A 22,196-nucleotide genomic window follows, 5' to 3' on the forward strand; every position below is an offset into this window, starting at 1 on the left:
GATTTTCCATTTTCATTTTCATTTCAGTGTGTCAAAAAAAAAAACTTGAAAACTTCACTTTGTTTTTAGTTATTATTTGAGGTTTGATGCAATTAATGTATTTCACATATTTTTTTTTTTTTTTTTTTTGTTAAAGGGTATGCAATTTTATAAATTAGTGTCCAAATGGACTATTTCCGGATTTAAGCCCATACAGAATCCCGAAGGCCCAATCCACAAACATCAAATCGAACTAAACCATCTAATACAAAACCGACCCGGATTCACAAAACCAAAATAAACCGGACGACATGAAACCCTAATCTACAACTGTAAAACACAGTGCAGCCGCCGACCATGGACTGCAGATACTCGCCGGAGTGGGACTTTCCGGTGAGCCTGGACGGCGCGGGTCGAACGGAGATGGTGATCCAGGATCCGTTGCCATCCCGCCACCGTAGAGCCGTTTTGAGAAGGAGGAAGAAAGCCGATCTTGTCTTTGTCGAGGAGTTCCTTGCGCAGCCGTGAGATGGCAAAGCAGTAGGGAGTAGATCGGGGGACCTTTGACGGTGGTTTAGCCTCACCAGATCGCAGACTACCTCCCCCATCGTACAACAGTCCGACGAAGCCTCCAGAATCTCCAGTCGCCCGACCTAACCGCCTTCCTCTCTCGTTCCTTGCCGGGAAACCTCCTTCTTCCATTCCGCGTAGCTACACCACCGGTAGAGCTCTTACCGTCGGTGTCTCGCAGATGCTTCTCCTCGCCGCAGCTCCCTTGATTTTGATCGGATAGTTTCGCCGAGATGATGCCGCAGACTACGGATGAAGAACCATGAGCTTTGGAGTCCTCATCGTCGCCGGAATCGACGGAGAACTCCACCGTCGGTGCACGAGATCGTGCTCAAAAGAAGAGGAGATTTGAGAGAGAAATCGCCGCGAGTAAGATGCACGCGCGACGACTCTCTCTAAATGGATTTCACATATTTTAAAAAGTAATTTATACCACCACTAATTAACTAGTGAACTATTACACCTTTCTTTTAATATTCTTTAACCAAAAACAAAAAAAAAGTTGTCACTGAATTCATGACCGAGATGTCTGTCCATGATTACTGGTCAAGTGATTAATTCGATTTATCAGGGAGCTGCATGATTAAGTCCAATATGACAATGATCAATCCTATGATCTCTTTATCTTACACAGTTACACTAGTTGCTAAAATATTATGTATCAACAAGACAACAATGCAATTTATTGGATAAAGAATCAATTTATGGGTGTGTGTATGTGTTTAAAACTTGACAAATAATTATCCGATATAATTGATAAATTATTATCGAAAGAGTTTGATTTCCGGCCGGATAAAGATAAACCCCTCATGCATTGTTCCAAAATTATGGTGGATGTGCTGAATTTAAGGGAGCTTAATTTGGTTTGCACTTCTTTATTATGCTTACGATATTAAATAGTAAGGAATGTTCTGTGCACGTTTCTTTGTCTAACTAGTGTCTCCTGATGCTTATCTAGTTTTCAGATACAAACCAATTATGTAGAATTAAAATCTGAGTTTGGACACGTATATATATACGATCACTTCTGGCATGGATACTACAGAGCGATTAAATCCATGTCTGCATATGGGCGTTATTCAGAATCATTGAATTATGGACTAATTAAAATTCATACTGGCTAGTCTAAGGGTCGGGGTGGCCAAATTCGTTAGCGGTTTAGTCTGCCCCAAAAATAGGACAGACAGCAAAACGTTGCAGGTTAATTTTATTTGTACATAAAAATAGTCCGCAGTTGGTCCACAGCGGTTTTTTTCATATATCTTTTAAACCGCACTACTGCAAATTATATTTGATGAATGGTAAATAAAAACGGTTTAGTCTGCAGAGGGATTTGTCCGTCCTGGCCGCTGCAACCATTCAACACCTAAGTGTCTAACAATATGCTTCTGAACTTTCTTTCAACAATTCGCTACATCTTATAGCAGCTGGACGCATATTTGAATTTGTAATCTACCTGTATCCTTTCCTCTAGCATAATTAATTCATTAATTTCCCATTTTATAATTAATATTTAGGTTAACATTTGTAGGAAATTGTCACTCTGAATATATGTAGTTTTTAAGAGGAGAACTTTTTTTTGGTAGTCATACGACTCATACATATTTTAGTAATATTGGGTGGCCCTAATACGTTAATTGCCAGAAATATAAGATATATAAATTTGCATAAATTCCACTATGTTTCACAAAAATAACAAAATTAGAAAATATCTTGAGAAAGTGGTAACATATGAATATGATTTACTGTAATGATTGGTGGAACAACAATAATGATGAAGTGAGACTTTTTTGGATCTGGAAACTACATAAGCCAATCACAACGAGTGATTATGAAATCTTGGTTTAAAGAATACCATAGTTTAGTAACTTTAGTTTAATGTGTCTTTATTTGACTTATAAAAGACAGGAAAGGGGAAAGGCGGAGAATTACTTTTTTTTCTTTCTAACAGGCTATCTTTTCATTGGTTTGTCTTTTCTCTTTTTGTCTACTTGTCACAAAAAGACCACAACTTCTTTCAACTTTACAATCGGATCGAACATTCATAGATTCATAGGGTCACTGGTGACATTGACGATTCAGCAACCCCTAAAATCCGTGGGTAAAATTTATAAGCGTTTGCTCACTGAATATATACATATGTCTGTATTTGACTATATGGTATTCTATTATCAATGTTAAATAAATGTGATAAAAAATTAATATGCAATTTTAAGATTATCACAGTTTAATATGACAGGAAATAAAAATTTATTTGATATATTAGTCTTTTTAGATGTTCACATTAAAAATAATACAATACAAAACAAAATCACGCATCTTGTTACTTTTGTAACAGCTCAATGACAGTCCACAGGTAAAAAAATTCGTATTCGAATGTTCAGGTTTCTCCAATATCCTAAATGGGGGTTGTTAGTTTAAGATTTGAATAGAGTTTTAAAGATTTTAAATGTTATGTAGAATCTGTTGTTATTAGATCAAAATTTTGTTAAACTCTGTTAAAGTTTAGTGTTATTAGTTTGTGATTTATAAAAAGTCATTTAAAATTTTAACAAATCTGGGTTATTGGATTCAGACTTTTATAAAGTCATTAAAATTTTTGTGTTATTCAATTAAAACAAAAGAATCTAGAATTGTTAATGAGTTCAATTATTATGTTATTGGTTCATGATTTTAGACAATTTCTTTACAAAATAAAGTCATGGAAAGTATCATAAAAATACAAAATTGTTTGGAGGACTTTACAAGATTTTAGAAAACTAATCAACAAAACTCTCTAGCAATCTTTAACAATCTTTCACTTATTCATTTTTATGATTTTGTCGAACTCTTCAAAAATCTTCATAAATCTCAAACCAATACCACCTTTTAAGTTTTTTCGGTTAAAAGTGAAACGGTCTTTTTGTTGGGCATTTTTCTTTTTTCGAAATGCAAAAAGAATTTTGGCATTTAGTGGAATCTTTATCCAAAAATATTTGATCATGAAACTATACTTTCCACAAATTTTTTATATTATCTATGTTAGTGTTATTAATCATTATAGACTTGCATCTTTATACATGGATAACTTTTGATCCACATCCACTTAATTTATTGGGTTGCTAACTCATTGGTGGTCTGGACTCTGAGGCTTAGCTCGTAAAGTGGGCCTTGATAGGTAAACATATAAGCCTTTTCTGATGTTGTTCAACAATATAAGCCTATGTAAACTTTTATCATCTATTGTTAGGTCTTGAGTTGGTGGGGGTAAACAATAGTCCATTTATGTTATGACACAAAACACACACGACGATAACCTTAAGACAATTCTAAATTGAAGTGGTGGAATCAATGCTAGAAAACTTCTCTATCTGGAAAATTTCTCTAACTTGAAAGCGGGACTAGTCCATATGGTGTAGTTGAAGATTGCATTTCACTCCTTTTTATCTATAACGAGAATATGAAAACGTAATGATAAGAGACTGATATGCTTAATCAAACAACCAACGTCAATATGGGAGAGAATGAGAAACTGTCTCACTAGTTTTTTACCTCTCATCATAAATCAATGTCATAAGTTAAAAACAAATAAATCGAAACCACAGACTGTTATAAGATTACATGATGACGAAGCAATTGTATGAAAGAATCAGAAACTCGGAAAGGTGTTCCATATTCATTCGGTGTTTCGCCTTCTTTTACCAACGCACCTCTGCGGCACTGAACGTTTGTTCTTTGCGTTTGCTCTGAATTTGACATCTTTCGTCTTCCCCTGCATCTTCTTGTACTCTCTTGATCTCAAAACTGCTTCCAATATATTAATGTCTTCCCGGATCTCATGTCTAGAGAGTGACGTTAAGCACGGGAGTATCTCTTTTTGGAAGTTCTTCATTCTTCTCCCTCTTCTCAGCTTGAGTCCAATCTCTTTGTTGTTATCTCTAGTGATGTTGTTGTTAAGCTCATCTAGAGCCATTGATGACACACAGAAGTCTTCTTCAGTGTTGGTTTCGCTTATTCCTAACGTGTGTCGCTCATATGAATCGCAGGAACATCCTGGTTCCGCTTTACCCATCTCGAGTTTATCTGAAAAGTCTTGATCTTGAGATAAGCTGTTGGTTCTTGACACAAGCTTTAACTGCAAGTCTTGATTTTGATATGAAATCTCTGATATGTGGACTAATGATTCAGCTGCCATTTGAATCACTTCAGATGAATCTTCCTCATCGTTACAACATCCATTCTCCTCCTGTAGGTCTTCTTCTGTTACAGGAAACTCAAGGCGGGTACGGCAAGAAGGCTCTAATGCTCGAGGAGAAGAACTTATTCTTGACTCAGTCCTCGAGTTGTTTTCAGTAGTGCAGCAAGAAGTATATGAAGCTGGAGATGCTGTGCCGTCTTTTTCATGAACATTTTGGCATTGAGGAGAGCAAAGCGGAGTAGGACCATCATCTATTCCACTTTTCTCGCAGCTTGTTTCTGTCTCTTCAATGTATGGACAGTTCAAATCTTGTAAGAAACAATAATGAGGCTCGGAAGCAGCAGACTCATCAACCGGAGCGCTATTAAGATCCAGTAAACTTGGCTGCTCCTCATTAGTTGTCTTATCACTAACATCCTCAACAAGAAGAGATTGATCCACTGCCTTGAGAATGTTTGAGCTGATCCGATCGAAGAAGGACGGTTTTGTTTCAGGATTTCTCATAGTTACATAGCTAACAGAAGCTGCAACATGCTCTGTTTTCTCTGTTTCGGAGACCCATGAGGGAGGAGGAGGTTCTTCAAGATCAATAACAATTCTTGGATTTCTCTTGCCACTCCAGTTTGTGGCTGATGCTTCCTTCACACTATTTGCTTCGAGACCCGAATGATATCCCAACTCTACGGTGGTGTTTTGAGAACCACCAATGCCGTAAAATTTACCGGAACCAAGTGTCTCATGAAAGTTCTTATACGCATAGTGATCTGCAGGACGCTGAAGATCAATATCTTTAGTCAACAGCTTAGGGGAGTTTAATCTCTTATAGTTATATCCATCACCAGACATGGAGCTCTCATTTTTCACCTGATACACCTGAAATGAAAACCTTGTTGTGAACAATCTATTCTAGTATTTTTCTTAACAACACACAGAGTGACCATGAGGAACAAAACGCTTCACAAATCTTTGTACCTGTCTCCCAAATAGAGTGACCATATTGATTGGATTCTGCTTACAAGTCTCTTTATATGATACAACATGTTTCTGTGAAAACACTTCTTCTTTGGACAAACCGAAGAAATACATGGCAGTTTCCTTTGGTCTAACTCTTTTATTCTATTTCTTATGTCCCGTCCCTATCATATATGCAAATAGAAAAAAAATGAGATGATCGATACCTAAAAAATCAAACTGTATAAATGGATCAATTCATAAATAAAGAGCTTACACAAAGCTTGAAAAGTGAAATTCTATAGTTAACCAAACAAGGAATTAGTCCACGGTGGGCATATACAGAACATCCATGGAAGCTCATTACACAGCTCAAAAAGATTGAATCAAGAACAAGAACAAGATCAAAAACCCATGAAAGTAAAGAAAAAACAACATCAATGCTCATTATTAGACCAGTAATCAAACAAAAACACACAAAATCAATACCTCAGCTAAACCCTCCTAAATCCTAATCTTGTAGTGACAAAAAAACTAAACCTACTGAATATGATGATGATGATGATCAACACATATAAATCTATCAAACTTTATGATTATGCAAAGCATGCATATAAATATGCTTTATGAATGAATGATTCCATAAAAGCTAATATTCATTATTTTCACATTCACGTAGATATATATTTTCCTAAATCCGAACTCAACAGTTTAGAGCTATAAGCGGAAAAGTAAAAGCATCAACTTCACCACGAACACAAAGCATTAGTAAAGAAGAAACAAAAAAAAACGTGAATTATTATTTATTTTTAAAAATAAAGAATTACCCAGAAAGAGATAGAGAGAGAGAGAGGATATAATAAAGTTTGAAGCTTTACCAATGGAGAGATTGAGGAACAGATCTGGGAGACGAGCAGAACAGGAGAAAAAAAAATATCTCAAGAAGAAATGATGAGATCCAATGGGTCAGATTGTCTCCATCAATATACACACATATAACGTGTATCTGTAATTATCACCAATAAAAAATTTTGTATTATCGGATCATGAGGAGCGAGAGAGAAGAGAGAGAGAAGAGAGAGAGAGAAGAGACTCTCTCAAAATCTCAGAGAGAGAGAGAGAGGAGAGAGAAAAAGGGGTCTCTCCTTAGTGGTTAGTGTGCAACATCAGAGCTATCTTTTTCTGAGATTTATTTAACTTTATAAGAAAAGAAAAAAGTTTATTGGAGTATTTATTTATTTGACAAAAAGGTTTTTTTAGGTGTGTGTTTTTTTAGGATTCCTCACTTTATTATTATTTTCCTTTTTTTCTAATTATGATCGAATGGGGTTGTTTACTCGTGACAATTGACGATTTTTTAAAAAAAGGAAAGATATATAATTAAATTGATGAATTAAGAAAAAAGAGTATATATGTTGTTGTTGTTGCAGCTGTCGTGTAGTGGTGGGAGATTATTATGGTCAGATCTGTGTGGGTTGAGAGTTGAGGAAAGAAGAAGAGGACCAAACATAGTGTTTGGGACAGAGTAGAGGCTTTTTGTAGTAGTAGCCCAGTTATTAGTTTCCAGCTTTTTTTTCCATCTTTTTTTCATTTTTTTTTATTGCAATTTCTCCCCACACGTATTTATTGGGTGATGTGATTTCTCTCTCTCTCTCTTCCCCAAGTTATTATTATTATACTATCTCGTACGAATCTAAACCAAATACTACAGTACTATTATTATTTTAACTTGTAGTTATTTTTTGACAACAATACCAATGTGTAGTATATAATGTTTAAAGTTTAAACGATATGGTAGTATCGTACTACCTTTCTTTGGGGGGTCCTTCTCGATTATATCGGTTTAGGCGTTCAGCGTACGTACGAGGGGATGGAATTGGAATTTTTGATTTTCTTTCATGTAGAAAACGAAACCATTACTGTCTTGGTTTTTGGGTTTTTTTTCTCTCGGAAAAAGTTGTACCTGTCTTGTTTCTCTACATTTTTTTTTTGTTTTCTTTAGTTAGTAATCTTACTCTTGAATTATTGACCTACACACTACACGTTACTTTATACTAATATTTGACTGATATGCGGATTTAAAGTTTTACAAATTATATTAAAATTTATTGTACATTATTTATAAATTTTATTTTTATTATAATACACTTATTTATCTCCATTTACAAATCTTTTATATATATTACCATTAAAAGTGTAATTTCTTATACCTAATATACTCTATATTACAAATATATTCACCCACCTAGAAAATGTCCGTATAAACACATTAAGCCAACTATTTTACTTTCACTTTTGCATAGTTTTTTAATTACTATAATTATTGGCTCAAAAAATATTTCGAATAAAAATTATATTACATAATATACTAATCAATGATGTATCAACACAATAGTATATGACCACCATGGAGAAAACCTCGGCTCCACCCTCATCTCTTATGCAGAGAACCTTGCGTCCAACCTCCTCCACCATGGAGAGAAACTTGGCTCCGCCTTCCTCACTTGGGGAGATAACTTTGTGTCAAACCTCCTCCACCTTCCTCCCTATGAGAGATAACCTTATGTCCAACCTTTTACACCATAGAGAGAATCTCAGCTCTGCCCTCTTCCTGTGTGGAGAGAATATGTTCACGTCTTTTTGCTATCTCAAAATGGATTGCTCTGACAACCAATGAAACTAAAAATCTTTTTCCAATGTCACAAAATCTTTTGATAGTAACTAATATTAAATTTCCCAATGTATTCGTGATAGTAACTATGCCAAAGTGAAAGTAAAATAGTTGGCTTAATGTGTTTATATATTACATAATATACTAATCAATGATGTATCATCACAACAATGTATGACCGCCATGGAAAAAACCTCGGCTCCGCCTTCATCCCCTATGGAGAGAACCTTGCGTCCAACCTCCTTCACCATATAGAGAACCTATGCTCCCTTAAGGAGATAACCTTGCGTCCAACCTCCTCCACCTTACTCCCTTGGGTAGATAACTTTGTGTCCAACCTTCTTCACCATAGAGAGAACCTCGGCTCTACCCTCCTCCTATGTGGAGAGAAAATGTTCACATCTTTTTGCTATCTCAAAATGGCTCCGACAACCAATGAAAGTAAAAACTTTTTTCTAACGTCACAAATTTTTTTGATAGTAACTAATGTTAAATTTCTCAATGTATTCATGGAAGTGTCTATGACACACCATGATGTAGCCTCTGTCTTTGTAACGCCTCAACCGCCACCATGCTTAGTGAGCCCATGTACACTCTCGAGAAAAATTTCGATTCCGAAATTACGAGGAATTTGTCAAGTTACAAGATCACACAATTGATTTATATGGTACGTACAAAATTTTAAAATTATATGAGTGATATAAGTATGTTTAACATTGTTTAAATACAAATGCAATCGGATATATTAAACATATGGACAAAACTGATGTTCGTACTACTACTACACCCACCTTAAGAAAGGTCACTCTAACTTTATTACTAGAAGAGTAAGTTCAATGCATATATTATTATTATTTAAGGTAACTATATGTTTTATGAATTTTAATTATGTCCATTAGTTAATATTTTTTTTTTTTACGTGATCAAGTGGAAATGAAATACCTGCAACATTATGGGCAGAACAAGCAGAACTCTTGGAAGACAAATATCGTGGAGTGGAAAATAATAATTTTTATCATGACGAGCGTCTTGGTCAAGATATATCAAGGTGAAATATATTTGTCAGCATCCTCAGGCACTAAATTTTACTTGAATCATGATTCTGATCCGGTTAATGCTTTTCGGAAAAGGTATTCTCTCAAATCTTAAATTAAATTATATATATTAAATATATTTAATTCATGTTATAAACTAACTTTCCAATGTAACTTTAATAGTTTGAGGTATAATGAAGAATGTTTGGTTAATTTGGGTGACATAACTAAACAAAATATACGTCCAGAAGACCAACAATCAATTAATGATATTTGGGAATATGTCTCATCAGATGACCGTAAGATAAAAATATTCTTCTTATTTACTTTATAAGAAACATATACTACTGAACAATGAATACAATTATTAATGATATATATTTCCAATATTATTATAATTGCAGGAAAAGAAATTTGTCGTGAAAGCAACTATAACTGAAATAGTGTTACGAAAAAGTTGGAACTACATATCATGTTCGAGTTGCTCTAAAAAAGTAACAAAATCAGAAACCTCTCTTATATGCTCAAACAAAAAGTGTGGTAAATCACCAGCTATAAATAAACCAACAGAGATAGAGAGGTGAGGTGAGGGTTTCTATTTCGTATTTATTTTGTTAATTTAATTTTTAATCATTATTGAAATAGAGTTGAGTGTTCCTACATTTTTTTCGTTATTTAATAAAAAATTATAATAAATAGAGAATCTTTTGTTTTATAACCAACCAATCAAAGAATTTAGAAGAAAATTAATTTGACGTAAATAAAAAAATAATAAAAAATTATAAGCACATAATATATAAATCTCAAATAATTCACAGGTGAAAAGAAATTAAATAAAACAATCTAAAAATAAAAATACTACATTAAATTAAACAGTATTAGAAAAAAGACGCATATATTAATTTTACCTATTCCAAACTGAAAAAAAGAAAAAAAAAAAGAGAAAGCAATATTTGAATAAATTATTTTGTTAGATAAAAAATATGAGACTATCTATCTTATATAGAAGTGAGTATTTACAAAATTTAGAATTAATAATTAACTATATATTTTCCTTAATCCTATTTCTATTCTTTGTAGAGTTAATAACTTAAAATTAAAAATAAGTAAATAATATTATAGTTTCGAATTTTATGAATTTTTTTTGATAATTATTTGTTTATATTTTTAATATTGTTTAAAACAAAATATTTTCCTTTTGTTGTAATCTCAAATCTCTTCTATTAAATATTAACTTTTATATATGTCAAAATCTCAGATTGATATAAACTTGACACATGTCAAAATCTTGTTAATGCACTCTGGCTATAAGTATTCAATAATGATCAACAGAAGAAACCAAGAATGGAGGACTGAATTTGCTTTTTTAAAAGTTTAGGCATAAAATAGGTTCTTCAACTATTATTTTATTTTGGTTTTAACTCATCTTTAGGATTGGTTTTATTTTTATTATACAAATAAACATAACAAATACAAACATTTGGATTTCATGATTGTTTGGTTAATAATTACTTAAATAAAATATTTTGCATAATTATGTCAAAAATAACTGATAATATTTAATTCTAATTTAAAGCAATAGTCATAATATGTAGTTAAAAAACAAGCACACATAAACAATGCACATCTCATTAAAAGCATAAAAATGGAAGAGCCATCATAAACATACATAAATTTATATTCTACAAATATATAATATACTAATAAAAAACAAAACAAACCCGTGCAACTCATGGGTCCATTTCTAGTGTACTTATAATATTGCAATTGTTTGGTAAATTTACATATATCCTTTTAGATAATTATCTTAGAATGTTATAGTATTTTAATTTGTCTCATGTATATTACAGTTTTAATTATTTTTTAGTTGTATTTGCATCATTATTTTGTGAAACATTTTAAACTAGTAATTGTAATATTGTAATTGTGAAAAAAGAAAATTTATTAATTTATCAACCACATAAATTTTGTTTTACCAACCCGCTGTTGTTGAACATTAAATACATATCTTTTCCTCCATAAATTGAGTAATATATTTTTATTTAAAAATTCAAATCACAACATATGCAAGAAATTTTTTTACATATTTATTAATCATATGTACTATATGATAATTCAAAAAAATTTGTAAACAAAACAAAAGAAAGATAATAAGAAAATCATAATTTAAAATCTTAACAAAATCTTCTAAATATAGTTAATTTAAAATAATCATATTGTGTACTTATATATAAAATGATAATTCAAAACATTTTGTAAATGAAATAAAAGAAAGATAATAGAAGAATCATAATTTAAAATCTTAACAAAATCTTCTAAATATAGTTATCAAAAATAATTACATTGTATACTTAGATATAAAATCTTAGTTTTTAAATTCTGATTAGTTTACAATTTTTAAAAATTAGTTAGTAATTTTCATCCATAACTAATTAGTGAGAGAAAGTTATTTTTCATAACTAAGAGTTATTTCAAAGATTTTATTAGTCTAATATTTAAATTACATATTTAAATAATCATTAGTTTATATATGTGGTACATTAAACACAATTTGTTTTTCTTTATAGATTGAGTAATATATCTTCATTTAAAAAAAAAAATATCACAACATATGTAGAAAAAATTCTATATATTTATTAATCATATGTATTATATGATAATTTTAAAAATTTTATAAATAAAATAAAAGAAATATAATAGGAGAATCATAATTAACTAAGAGATACTTTAAAGTTTTCTTACATATTTTATCTGTTAATATATATATATATATTACTCTTTATGTTCTTAGAAATTATCCTACCAAAAAAAATGTTCTTGGAAATTTTTTTTTTTTTGTTAAAGAATGTTCTTGGAAATTAATCTCTAATATATCAATTAATTTTTTCTTTCCTGAAGATATGTTTTAATAATAATCCTAAATAAATAGATGTTATAAGCCAATAAGTTGGAAATATTCAACCACATTGTTTTTTCATCTCTACTGAATTTCTGAGTTTTTAAAATTTTCAAAAAATGGTTAGTCTATACTGCAGTAAGCATGTTAAACGAATATATATGTATATTACTGAATTCATTAAACCGTTAATTTAATTTCATTCTTTGCAGTGTGAATTTATAGTCAGACTGCAATCTAATGATAAAACTATCATGGAGAAAGCTCAAATTGGTATATTAGGTTTGGAAGGTACACTATCATAAATAAAATAGCTGATATATATCACATATTTGATTTTTTTCAATTCTTCTTTAAAATTTCAAACAATGTTGATCATTTTTATAATGTTGTCAGGAGTTGAATATGTGGTATTTAGTGACTCTAGCAACTTAATAACCGTGAAGGGAGAAGGATTTGATAAGGCTGAAGTAACGAAGACAGCAGATAAGATTTGTCGACCGAAAAAATTGTTCTTTTCATGTTTTTTTTCCTAAATAATAAAACGGTTTTATTTATGTCTTCACAATAAAATAAAATTAACTAAGATTCGTAAGGTTATTTGGACTTCAAATAATAATTTATGATGCATATCTATGTAACTATACTTTATATAAGTGTTTGGATTTTTCTTTTATTATTGGTTAATTTGAAGTTATATTAGTATACTCTTATAATGTCTTGTAGAAAAAAATCTAGTAGATCTATTCTTTACTATGACGAAAAATTGCAAGGAAAAATATGATATATATTTATTTATACTATAATAATATTGACTAAAAAACCCATGTAATTAGAAATCTCTATATATAGTTATTGGATTTATAGCACTCTAACACACTTTTTCTACGTTTAATATCACTATGACACACTTTTTAATCATAAGACACTTTTTAATTGTGAATTGACTCATACACCCTTAACTAACGTCTAACCATATGAAACAACTTTGATCCGTTTATTTAAAAAATAATAAAAAATAATAAATCATAATTAAATAAAGAAATGACTTAAAATATTTATTAAAATACAGATAAACTCAAATCACAAAAATAAGCAATAAAAAATACCAATAATAATAAATCAATAATAAAATATCAATAAACCAATAATTAACCAAAAATCAGAAACAATTAGTATAAACCAAAACAATAACAACTAAGTCCCTAGAACATTCTCCTCTTCATTGCTGAAACAACCCGACCGGTTTTTTTTTTTTTAATAATAATAATATATAATTAAGCATCCCATACAACTTAATTAAACCAACCAAACCACAATCCAACAACAACCAATATACACAGCGGAAACATACCAACAATACAGAACCGTCATATCATCAATACAATCACATTCCTAACCATTATATCCAACAACCTAGCATAACTCTATTCAAGGTTGCAACATCAATAACATAACCATAACACATTAACTGAGACCCTAGATCATCCTTCTCCTCATCGCCATAATTCCACGCCACATACCTGCACACCACAAACAATAGTTGAACAATCAACTACTATATTATTATTGTTTAACGTAACTATATCCGACCAACCACATATTCCCTCACTAGAATACCTCATGACCACACAAAGATCATCAACATGCCACTAGGGCCGCCACTAAGGCCAACAAATGTCCTAAATAGGATTGCCACAAAGGCCGAAATGTCTAAATAGACCGCCACCAAGGGCAAACAAATGTCCTCAATAGGACCGCCAGAAAGGCCAAACAATTATCCTAACAAGGACACCCACCAAGCCCACACATCCTGAAGGATCGTCACGAAAACCACTTTTCCCGAAGGACCGTCACAAAGACCAATCATCTCAAATGACCGTCACAAAAACCACTTGTCCCGAAGAACCATCATGAAGACCACAAATCCCGAAGGATCGCCTAAACAGGCTACACGTCCCAAAGGACCGTCACGAAGACCATACATCTTGAAGGACCGCCTAAACATGCAACATCTGCTAAACAGTCCCCCCCCCCCAAAAGCCACACAATTGGCTAAATAGCCTGCCACAAAGGCCACATATTGTCTCAGAAGACCGCCATACACGGGCCACACAATGACTCAATAGTCCGCCACGAAGGCCACAAAAGCTCCACTAAGGCTGTCAACCGCTGAAAATGGACAAATTCAAACTCCTATAAAACTTTCCATTTTTAGCACTTTGCATTTTTGGAACCTTTCCACTTTAAGAAACTTCCACTTCAGGAAACTTTCTTCTTCTAACACTTGCCTCACGGAAACTCATATTCCGAACACCACCTCATCTTGACTCAATAGTCGAACAAGAGAGATGGGCTGGAATACTCCATTCCCACTCTAGCCACGGACTACAGCTAGGACCAAGCTAGACAAGCTCAAGTCACAGCCTGCTTCTCGAACAACTTCTTGAACCTTGCCTTCATCCTCGCCTCTGACTCACAAGTCTGCTCCTCAACACCATCACAGTCCCATAGGACTTTCATCAAAGGAATCTTCTTCTTCCAAAATTCCTTGACACTCCTCTTGAAAACTCTCACCGGTCTCGCATCCAAGGTCATGTTAGGCTGAAGATCCTCGGGAATCTTAGCCAACAGCCGATCATCCTCGCGGAGACACTTCCGCAACATTGACACATAGAAGACCTTGTGGAACGCACGGATAACATGAGGTAGCTCCAGCCTATATGGCTCAACCCGTCCAATCACTTTGAACGGACCAATATACCTCAGACTCAACTTAGTGTAACATCCGCGAGCCAAATTGTGGGTTTTTAAGATGGGTGTCGATCGATACCAAGGGTAGTGTCAGTCAACACCAACAATTTCAAGGTCGACTAGATCGATTCAGATTGTCAATTTGGGTAGGTTTGGTTTAAGTGAAACCCTATAACCGGGTTTTTTAAGCAAAAAGTCGACCTAAGTCGTGGAGGAAGTGTTATTTCGCCGCTTTAGAGAAAAAAAGAGAGGAGGAAAGTGTTCTTGAGAGTTTTAGAGAGTTTGTGAGATTTCTTGGCTTGTTTTGAGAGATCTATTCCTGTGGATGGAGATCATGTGCTAGGAACGAAGGAGGAGCCTTCTAAAGGAGTGGATTTATCGTTGTTGGGTCAGAACTTCCTGCAAAAGAGGTGAGTGCATGACCATGGCTGATCTAAGCCTGAGATTTCCTTTGTCTTGCTTATTTTGTGTTGTTGTGGTGTTTCTCTTGCTTGTTATGGTTGCTATAGGGTTCCTACGGATTCATATGGCTTTTGATCGAGTTTTGGATGGATTGGAGGTGATGAGAAGCAAGATTTGACTCTTGGGTTCGAGCATATTGCGTATGCGGAGTTGGTGTCCGTTGACACCATGGAGCAGTATCGATCGACACTGTGGGGTAGTGTCGGTCGATACCAATAGTCAGTGTCGGTTGACACTTGGCTGGTGTCGGTCGACACCTCTCTTCCAGTAAGCAGATGATACATGTTCTCCCTGGAATCTCGGTTGCTTTTATAGCCCAGTAGATGAGAGGATTGCCTCACTGAGTGTTTATAAAATACTCATGCATCTCAATTTGTATTTGTGGTGCAGGTAAATGTAAAGTGTGATCGTGGAATCAAGGTAATGAAGAGGAAGATGTTCTAGTGGCTCATTTGGTTATTGTTTGGCTTGTGTTAGGTTGCTAGAGTTGAGTTAGTAGAACATTGCTAGATTGCTGGTTTGTTGTTTTATGTTTCTGGTTGTTGGTTTAATACTGCTACGAAATTATTGGTTTATATAGTCAAAATCAATTCTTTTAAACTTTTCCACAAACCAAGGTGTCACAGTCTTAGAGCTCCTATGGATCTATCAACAACGATTTCTGTTTTCCAATATATATATCTATGTTTGTTGTAAACTTGTATTTGATTAGCCTATTTTATCCATTATTAGGTTGATGAGCTTCTACTCGTTATCTTCCTTTGGGATTGAATGAATAATAGTGGCAATTATGTTTACAAAATAAAGAAAAGGTTATGACCAACAATCAAGATTGAGAAATTGGAAGAATTAATTTGACATAAGTAAATAAACAATAAAAAATTATAAGCACAGTAATATATGACTCCCAAATAATTCAAAGATGAAAATATAAATTAAATAAAATAATCTAAAAATATACAATAAATTTTAAAATATAATATTAAAAAAATAGATGCATATATTAATTTTTTATGGGTCAACATATTGATCTTACATTTTCCCAACTGAAAAAGGAGAAAGTAGGAGAAAATTTTGGTTTAAAAAAATAAGAAAAATTTACCTTCGCATTAAAAAAAAATCCCAATTAAAAAAAATTGAAAGCAATGTTTTTGAATAACTTAAATTAAAATAATTAAATAATATTATAATCTTCTTATAATTATTTAAAAAACTTTGTAGCTTTTTTATAAATTTTGTAATTTTTAATAATTATCTTTTTATATTATTAATATTTTTAAACAAAATATTTTATTTTTGTTGTAATTAAATTGTTCCTAATAAATATTAACTTTTACACATGTCAAAATCTGAGATTGATAACTTGACACATGTCAAAATTTTGTTAATGGCTAACTTCAAAACCCAACTTTATATAATAAGATATAATATATATGATTGCTTCAATAAAATAGAAATTTTGATTTGATTATATTTGTAAAATTTTCAGTATTAATAGTCAATACTCAATTAATCCTCTCTTTTTTTGTTTTTGCTGTCCTTAATTCTCGTAATGTTTACTGTATTACCTTAGATTTGTTATCGTTGACTTGGACAAAGAAACAACGCTGAGAAAAGTATAGTCATGACACGTGTATATTTTTCTTACGCGTGTCAGAAACAGGTTGCGCTATTTTCAATTCCATAACAAGAATTACGTAGGAAGATCTGGAAGATAAATCCATAATGTCGGGTCAGATTTGAGAACGTTTACACACCTATAAGTACTGTGTACACACATGACACTCTTCAAGGAACCATATACTATGGCTCCGCCGCCTAACTCAATCAGCTCACGTCACGTGGCCGTGATCGGAGCAGGAGCTGCCGGGCTCGTGGCAGCTCGAGAGCTTTGTCGTGAAGGTCACACGGTCACCGTCTTTGAGCGTCAGAAACAAGTGGGAGGACTTTGGGTTTACACTCCAAACGTCGAGACAGACTTACTGAGCATCGACCCGGATCGAAACATCGTCCACTCGAGCGTCTATCAGTCCCTCCGCACCAATCTCCCACGAGAGTGTATGGGCTATTGTGAGTTCCCATTCGTAACCCGACCTGATGACGATTCCAGAGACCCGAGACGGTACCCGGACCACAGGGAAGTCATGATGTACCTTCAAGACTTCGCCAAAGAGTTCAAGATCGATGAGATGATCCGATTCCAGACCGAGGTTGTCCGGGTGGAGCCAGCGGCGGAGAACAGTCTTAAATGGATAGTTCAGTCTAAAAGCTCAAGAGGTGTCTTTGGTAAAGATATCTTCGACGCAGTCGTCGTTTGCAATGGTCACTTCACTGAGCCTCGTCTTGCTCATATTCCTGGTAAGTAATTTAAAGTGTCCAAAACCATTAAATATCTCTTAACTATAAAAGTGTATCAAAATTAAACAAATCCAAATAATATCATTGAATGCTAAATCGTGTGATAATAAAATATTTAACTTATTTTATAACATAATCACCTCTCTCTTTCAAGTTTCAAATAAATAAACCTAAACATTAATTGTTCGAACCAGATCATGGTTCGTTTTTGAATCCCAATGTCCGAATGTTAAAGGTGTGGGTTTTGTAATTTATCTTGTATCAGGGATAGACACATGGCCAGGAAAGCAGATCCATAGCCATAATTATCGTGTTCCGGATCCATTCAAAGATCAGGTAATAACAAAAGTCTACGAAATCACTTTGACTTTTTAGTCTATTTTCCATTACTTGAATCTTTTGTTATAGATTATATTAAGATTACAAATGTTGTTGTTTTGACATGTTTGTAGGTGGTAGTAGTGATAGGAAATCAATCTAGTGGAAGAGACATTAGCAAGGACATAGCAACGCTTGCAAAAGAAGTCCATATTGCAGCTAAATCAGCTGATGCAAAAAAAAGAATCAGCTGATGCTTACAAAAAGGAAAGTTCCCGTTATAGCAATATACATATTCATCAGACGGTAAGAACACAAAAATTGAGAAATCAACAAAACATCAATTTAATATATATGTACTTACTCAATTTTTTTACCCCTTGGTATGTTATATAGATAGACCGAGCGTACGAGGATGGTTCAGTTGTTTTTCAAGACGGTGAAGCCGTATTTGCAGATGCCATAGTACATTGCACCGGTTACAAGTATCGTTTCCCATTTCTTGAAACTAACGATTATGTGACCGTCGAAGATAACCGTGTTGGAACGTTATACAAGCATGTCTTCCCGCCTGCCCTTGCCCCTGGCCTCTCATTTATTGGTTTACCTTCGATGGTTAGTAAATGTTATTATATTAAACTGATATGATGGTAGTATTATTTCTTTGATATTACAATTAATATTTTACGTTATCTTTGAAATATCATAAACCCCATTGACTTTGATTTTATCATTGGACTCGTTACTTGGTTTGAAGTTTGAAGTTTATTCTTTTTTCAGGCGTTACAATTCTTTATGTTTGAAATCCAAAGCAAGTGGGTTGCGTCGGTTCTATCGGGTCGGATTAAGCTTCCTTCCGAGGACAAAATGATGGAAGATGTTACAGCTTTCTATGCTAAACTTAAATCTTTGGGCATTCCCAAGAGATTTACGCATTTTCTAACTGATCCACAATTTACTCCAATGTTCAAAAAGCTTAAGCCGCATGAAGCAAGTTTGATCTCACAATATGAGTACTTTAACTGGGTCTCGGAACAGTGTGGTTGCTCGTCTATTGGGCCTTGGAGAGTGGAACAATATAATATCGCCATCAAGAAAAATGATGATACTTATCGTGATGATGAATGTGATGACGATGATCAACTTCTGGAAGAAGCGTACCGTGATTTCGCTAAATTCAAACCGTCCAAAGTTTGTTCTACCCACTGTCACTAGTTCCAAAGTAAGTGCGCTACGAGACCAAGAGTTGAGATTCCTATGTTGGTGAAACAAATTAAAAATGACAAAAAGGTTAAATTAAATTAAATACTTCTTTTTTTGGTAATCCACAAAATAAACGTTTTCTCTTTTGGTTGTTCCAGTCTGGATTCTGGAAGGTGATTAATGGAGTATATTACAAAGTTTGACTTTTGCAACATATTTTATGTAAAAAATGAGAATAAAGTATATGTTAACATGCAACACATAATAATATAAGAATCTTAATTTAGTCGATTACAGCTTAATTATTGCAAAAAGTTAATGTTCTTACTTTACTTTTTATTCACTGGTCACCATGTGTCCATGTAATTTACTTGATTAGTTCAGTTGGGTTTTCATATTAATTTCTTAATTCCGCGGTACTAATAATTGGTTTATTTTTTAAACCGAACCGGCTAACCGGAATTGAAGACGCTTCTATATAAACCCAACTAATGAGCACAGAGCGTCACATCGAAAGAAATAAAAAAATGGCTCCCGCACAAAGCACAATCAAGTCACTCCACGTGGCAGTGATCGGAGCCGGAGCCGCCGGGCTCGTAGCTGCAAGAGAGTTACGCCGCGAGAATCACTCCGTCGTAGTCTTCGAACGCGACTCAAAAGTCGGAGGTCTCTGGGTATACACACCGGAAAGCGAGGTCGACCCACTTAGCCTCGATCCAAATCGAACCATAGTCCACTCAAGCGTCTACGACTCTCTCCGAACCAATCTCCCAAGAGAGTGCATGGGTTACAGAGACTTCCCTTTCGTGTCTCGACCTGAACACGACGGCGACTCTAGAGACTCGAGAAGGTACCCTAGTCACAGAGAAGTCCTGGCTTACCTTGAAGACTTCGCTAGAGAATTCAAACTTGTGGAGATGGTTCGATTCAATACTGAAGTGACTCTTGTCGAGGCTGATGGTTTGAAATGGAGGGTTCAATCCAAAAACTCAGATGGGATCTTCGGTGATGAGATCTTTGATGCTGTCGTTGTTTGTAACGGACATTATACAGAACCTCGAGTTGCTCATGTCCCTGGTAATATAAATTTCTTGAAACCAAGTTTGGTTTTTTTAATAAAGATTCGATGAGTTTGAAGTGATTTATGTTTTGATTGATGAGAAATTTGTTATTTTCAGGCATAGATTCATGGCCAGGGAAGCAGATTCATAGCCACAATTACCGTGTTCCTGATCAATTCAAAGACCAGGTTCTCACAGACAGAGTTGTTTAATCTTTCTTTGTTTTGTCGGCACCTTTTTAAAAAGTGCTTTTGTTCTGATTCGACAGCTATGGAAAAAGTGTTCTTTCAATTCCATTATACACTTAGGGAAATACTTTATTTCTTTAGTTCTCATTTTTATATTGGTAGAGTTGTTCTGTTTTGATAGTATTTGAATATAGGTAGAGTTAGTGAGAAAATGTGGTATGAGTAATTCAAGTATTGTTGGTGTGACTTGGTGGTGAGTTTGAAATGTATAGGATTGAATTAGCTGACGATGTTGTTGTTCTGGTGGTATCTATGAAAGGTGGTGGTAGTGATAGGAAATTTTGCGAGTGGGGCTGATATCAGTAGGGACATAAAGGAAGTGGCTAAAGAAGTCCACATCGCTTCTAGATCAAATCCATCTCAGACATACAAACTACTTCCTGGTTCCGAAAATTTATGGCTTCACCCTATGGTAAAAAATCAAATATTATACAGTATGTAGAATCGATCAGAGAGAACTTTGATCATACTAGATGGGTCGCTGATTCAGTTTTTGCTTTGTAATTGTAGATAAAAAATGCAAACGAAGATGGTTCGATTGTTTTTGAGAATGGTAAGGTTGTCCAAGCTGATACCATTGTGCATTGCACCGGTTACAAATACTACTTCCCGTTTCTCAACACGAATGGCTATGTTACCGTCGAGGATAACTGTGTTGGACCGCTTTACAAGCATGTGTTTCCACCTGCGCTTTCTCCCGGGCTCTCCTTTATTGGTTTACCCTGGATGGTTAAGTTTCTCATTCACTCTACTTTTGTTGGCTTTTTTCAGTTTTTTTTCTCATCCTCTAATCAGATTTTGTGTGTTTTTAATCTGAAATCAGACACTGCAATTCTTTATGTTTGAGCTACAAAGCAAGTGGGTGGCTGCAGTTTTGTCCGGTCGGGTCACACTTCCTTCAGAAGACAAAATGATGGAAGACGTTACTGCCTATTATGCAATGCGTGATACTTACGGGCTTCCTAAGAGATACACACATAAACTTGGTCAGAATCAGATTAGATACCTCGACTGGATAGCCGAGCAAGTTGGTGCACCTCCCGGTGAACAATGGAGATATCAGGAAATTGAAGGTGGCTATTTCAGACTTGCCACACAATCAGACACTTTCCGTGATAAGTGGGACGATGATCATCTCATTGTTGAGGCTTATGAGGATTTCTTGAGACAGAAGCTGATCACTAGTCTTCCTTCTGAGTTATTGGAATCAGGAATCTGATGATTGATTCCCTTGGACAAATGATTAACCTGTGTTGTTGTGTTGATCTTTGTTGTTGTGTAGAAGAATAAAAGCCGTCAAAAGTTTTCCCATTGACAAACACTTGTATTAATCTAAGATTAATTCTTAACCATTTTACAATGTCTTTTTTTTTTTTTTATCTTTGAATGTTGGAATAAAACAAGGTTTTATACAGATGGAATCAGCCAGCCCTAAGCATGGTGTACATCTTGTTTACGTCAACTCTTCAACTCACTTTCCACCACGTAATTTTTATCTTTGAACAAGATGATTC

General features: G+C 33.9%; 3 protein-coding genes and 1 long non-coding RNA gene across 6 annotated transcripts; 3 read left to right on the top strand and 1 right to left on the bottom strand.

Annotated features, from left to right (window-relative positions):
• Positions 1 to 4,043: 4,043 nt before the first annotated feature.
• LOC104755476 (uncharacterized) lies at positions 4,044 to 6,881 on the bottom strand. Of its 3 annotated transcripts, none has more exons than XM_010477866.3 (3): positions 6,556 to 6,881; positions 5,699 to 5,862; positions 4,044 to 5,599 (listed from the first exon to the last, which is right to left on the bottom strand). In XM_010477866.3, the coding sequence occupies exons 2-3, from the start codon at positions 5,810 to 5,812 to the stop codon at positions 4,205 to 4,207; spliced, it is 1,509 nt and encodes a 502-aa protein (XP_010476168.1). In that variant the 5' UTR covers positions 5,813 to 5,862; positions 6,556 to 6,881; the 3' UTR covers positions 4,044 to 4,204. The 3 variants fall into 3 exon arrangements, with proteins under 3 accessions (XP_010476168.1, XP_010476169.1, XP_010476170.1); XM_010477867.2 differs by having other exon boundaries at positions 5,955 to 6,842; XM_010477868.3 differs by having other exon boundaries at positions 6,505 to 6,838.
• Positions 6,882 to 12,153: 5,272 nt separating this feature from the next.
• On the top strand, positions 12,154 to 12,987 carry LOC147923337 (uncharacterized). Its single transcript, XR_015585964.1, has 3 exons — positions 12,154 to 12,400; positions 12,491 to 12,569; positions 12,675 to 12,987. It is a non-coding gene; the product is annotated as an uncharacterized LOC147923337 (long non-coding RNA).
• Positions 12,988 to 17,252: 4,265 nt separating this feature from the next.
• Positions 17,253 to 19,430, top strand: LOC104755477 (flavin-containing monooxygenase FMO GS-OX-like 6). Its single transcript, XM_010477869.3, is given in 6 exon segments — positions 17,253 to 17,852; positions 18,118 to 18,188; positions 18,305 to 18,403; positions 18,405 to 18,476; positions 18,567 to 18,785; positions 18,951 to 19,430. Coding segments are annotated over 6 exon segments (1,476 nt in total). The 5' UTR covers positions 17,253 to 17,272; the 3' UTR covers positions 19,386 to 19,430.
• Positions 19,431 to 19,870: 440 nt separating this feature from the next.
• Positions 19,871 to 22,096, top strand: LOC104755480 (flavin-containing monooxygenase FMO GS-OX5). Its single transcript, XM_010477872.3, has 5 exons — positions 19,871 to 20,450; positions 20,552 to 20,622; positions 20,942 to 21,094; positions 21,193 to 21,411; positions 21,506 to 22,096. Exons 1-5 carry the CDS (start codon positions 19,901 to 19,903, stop codon positions 21,899 to 21,901), a joined length of 1,389 nt encoding a protein of 462 aa, XP_010476174.2. The 5' UTR covers positions 19,871 to 19,900; the 3' UTR covers positions 21,902 to 22,096.
• Positions 22,097 to 22,196: the final 100 nt, after the last annotated feature.

The sequence above is a fragment of the Camelina sativa genome, chromosome 17 (assembly GCF_030686135.1).
Source record: "Camelina sativa cultivar CO46 ecotype springtype chromosome 17, ASM3068613v1".
Lineage (NCBI taxonomy): Eukaryota > Viridiplantae > Streptophyta > Magnoliopsida > Brassicales > Brassicaceae > Camelina > Camelina sativa.

Bases quoted from the DNA above. Each gene is read 5' to 3' on its own strand.
- LOC104755480 (XM_010477872.3), top strand. From the start codon at position 19,901: ATGGCTCCCGCACAAAGCACAATCAAGTCACTCCACGTGGCAGTGATC. The intron at 20,623-20,941 runs GTTCTCACAGAC...TATCTATGAAAG, and splicing joins CTGATCAATTCAAAGACCAG to GTGGTGGTAGTGATAGGAAA. The intron at 21,412-21,505 runs GTTAAGTTTCTC...ATCTGAAATCAG, and splicing joins TTATTGGTTTACCCTGGATG to ACACTGCAATTCTTTATGTT.
- LOC104755476 (XM_010477866.3), bottom strand. From the start codon at position 5,812: ATGTATTTCTTCGGTTTGTCCAAAGAAGAAGTGTTTTCACAGAAACAT. The intron at 5,600-5,698 runs GTACAAAGATTT...TTTTCATTTCAG, and splicing joins TCACTCTATTTGGGAGACAG to GTGTATCAGGTGAAAAATGA.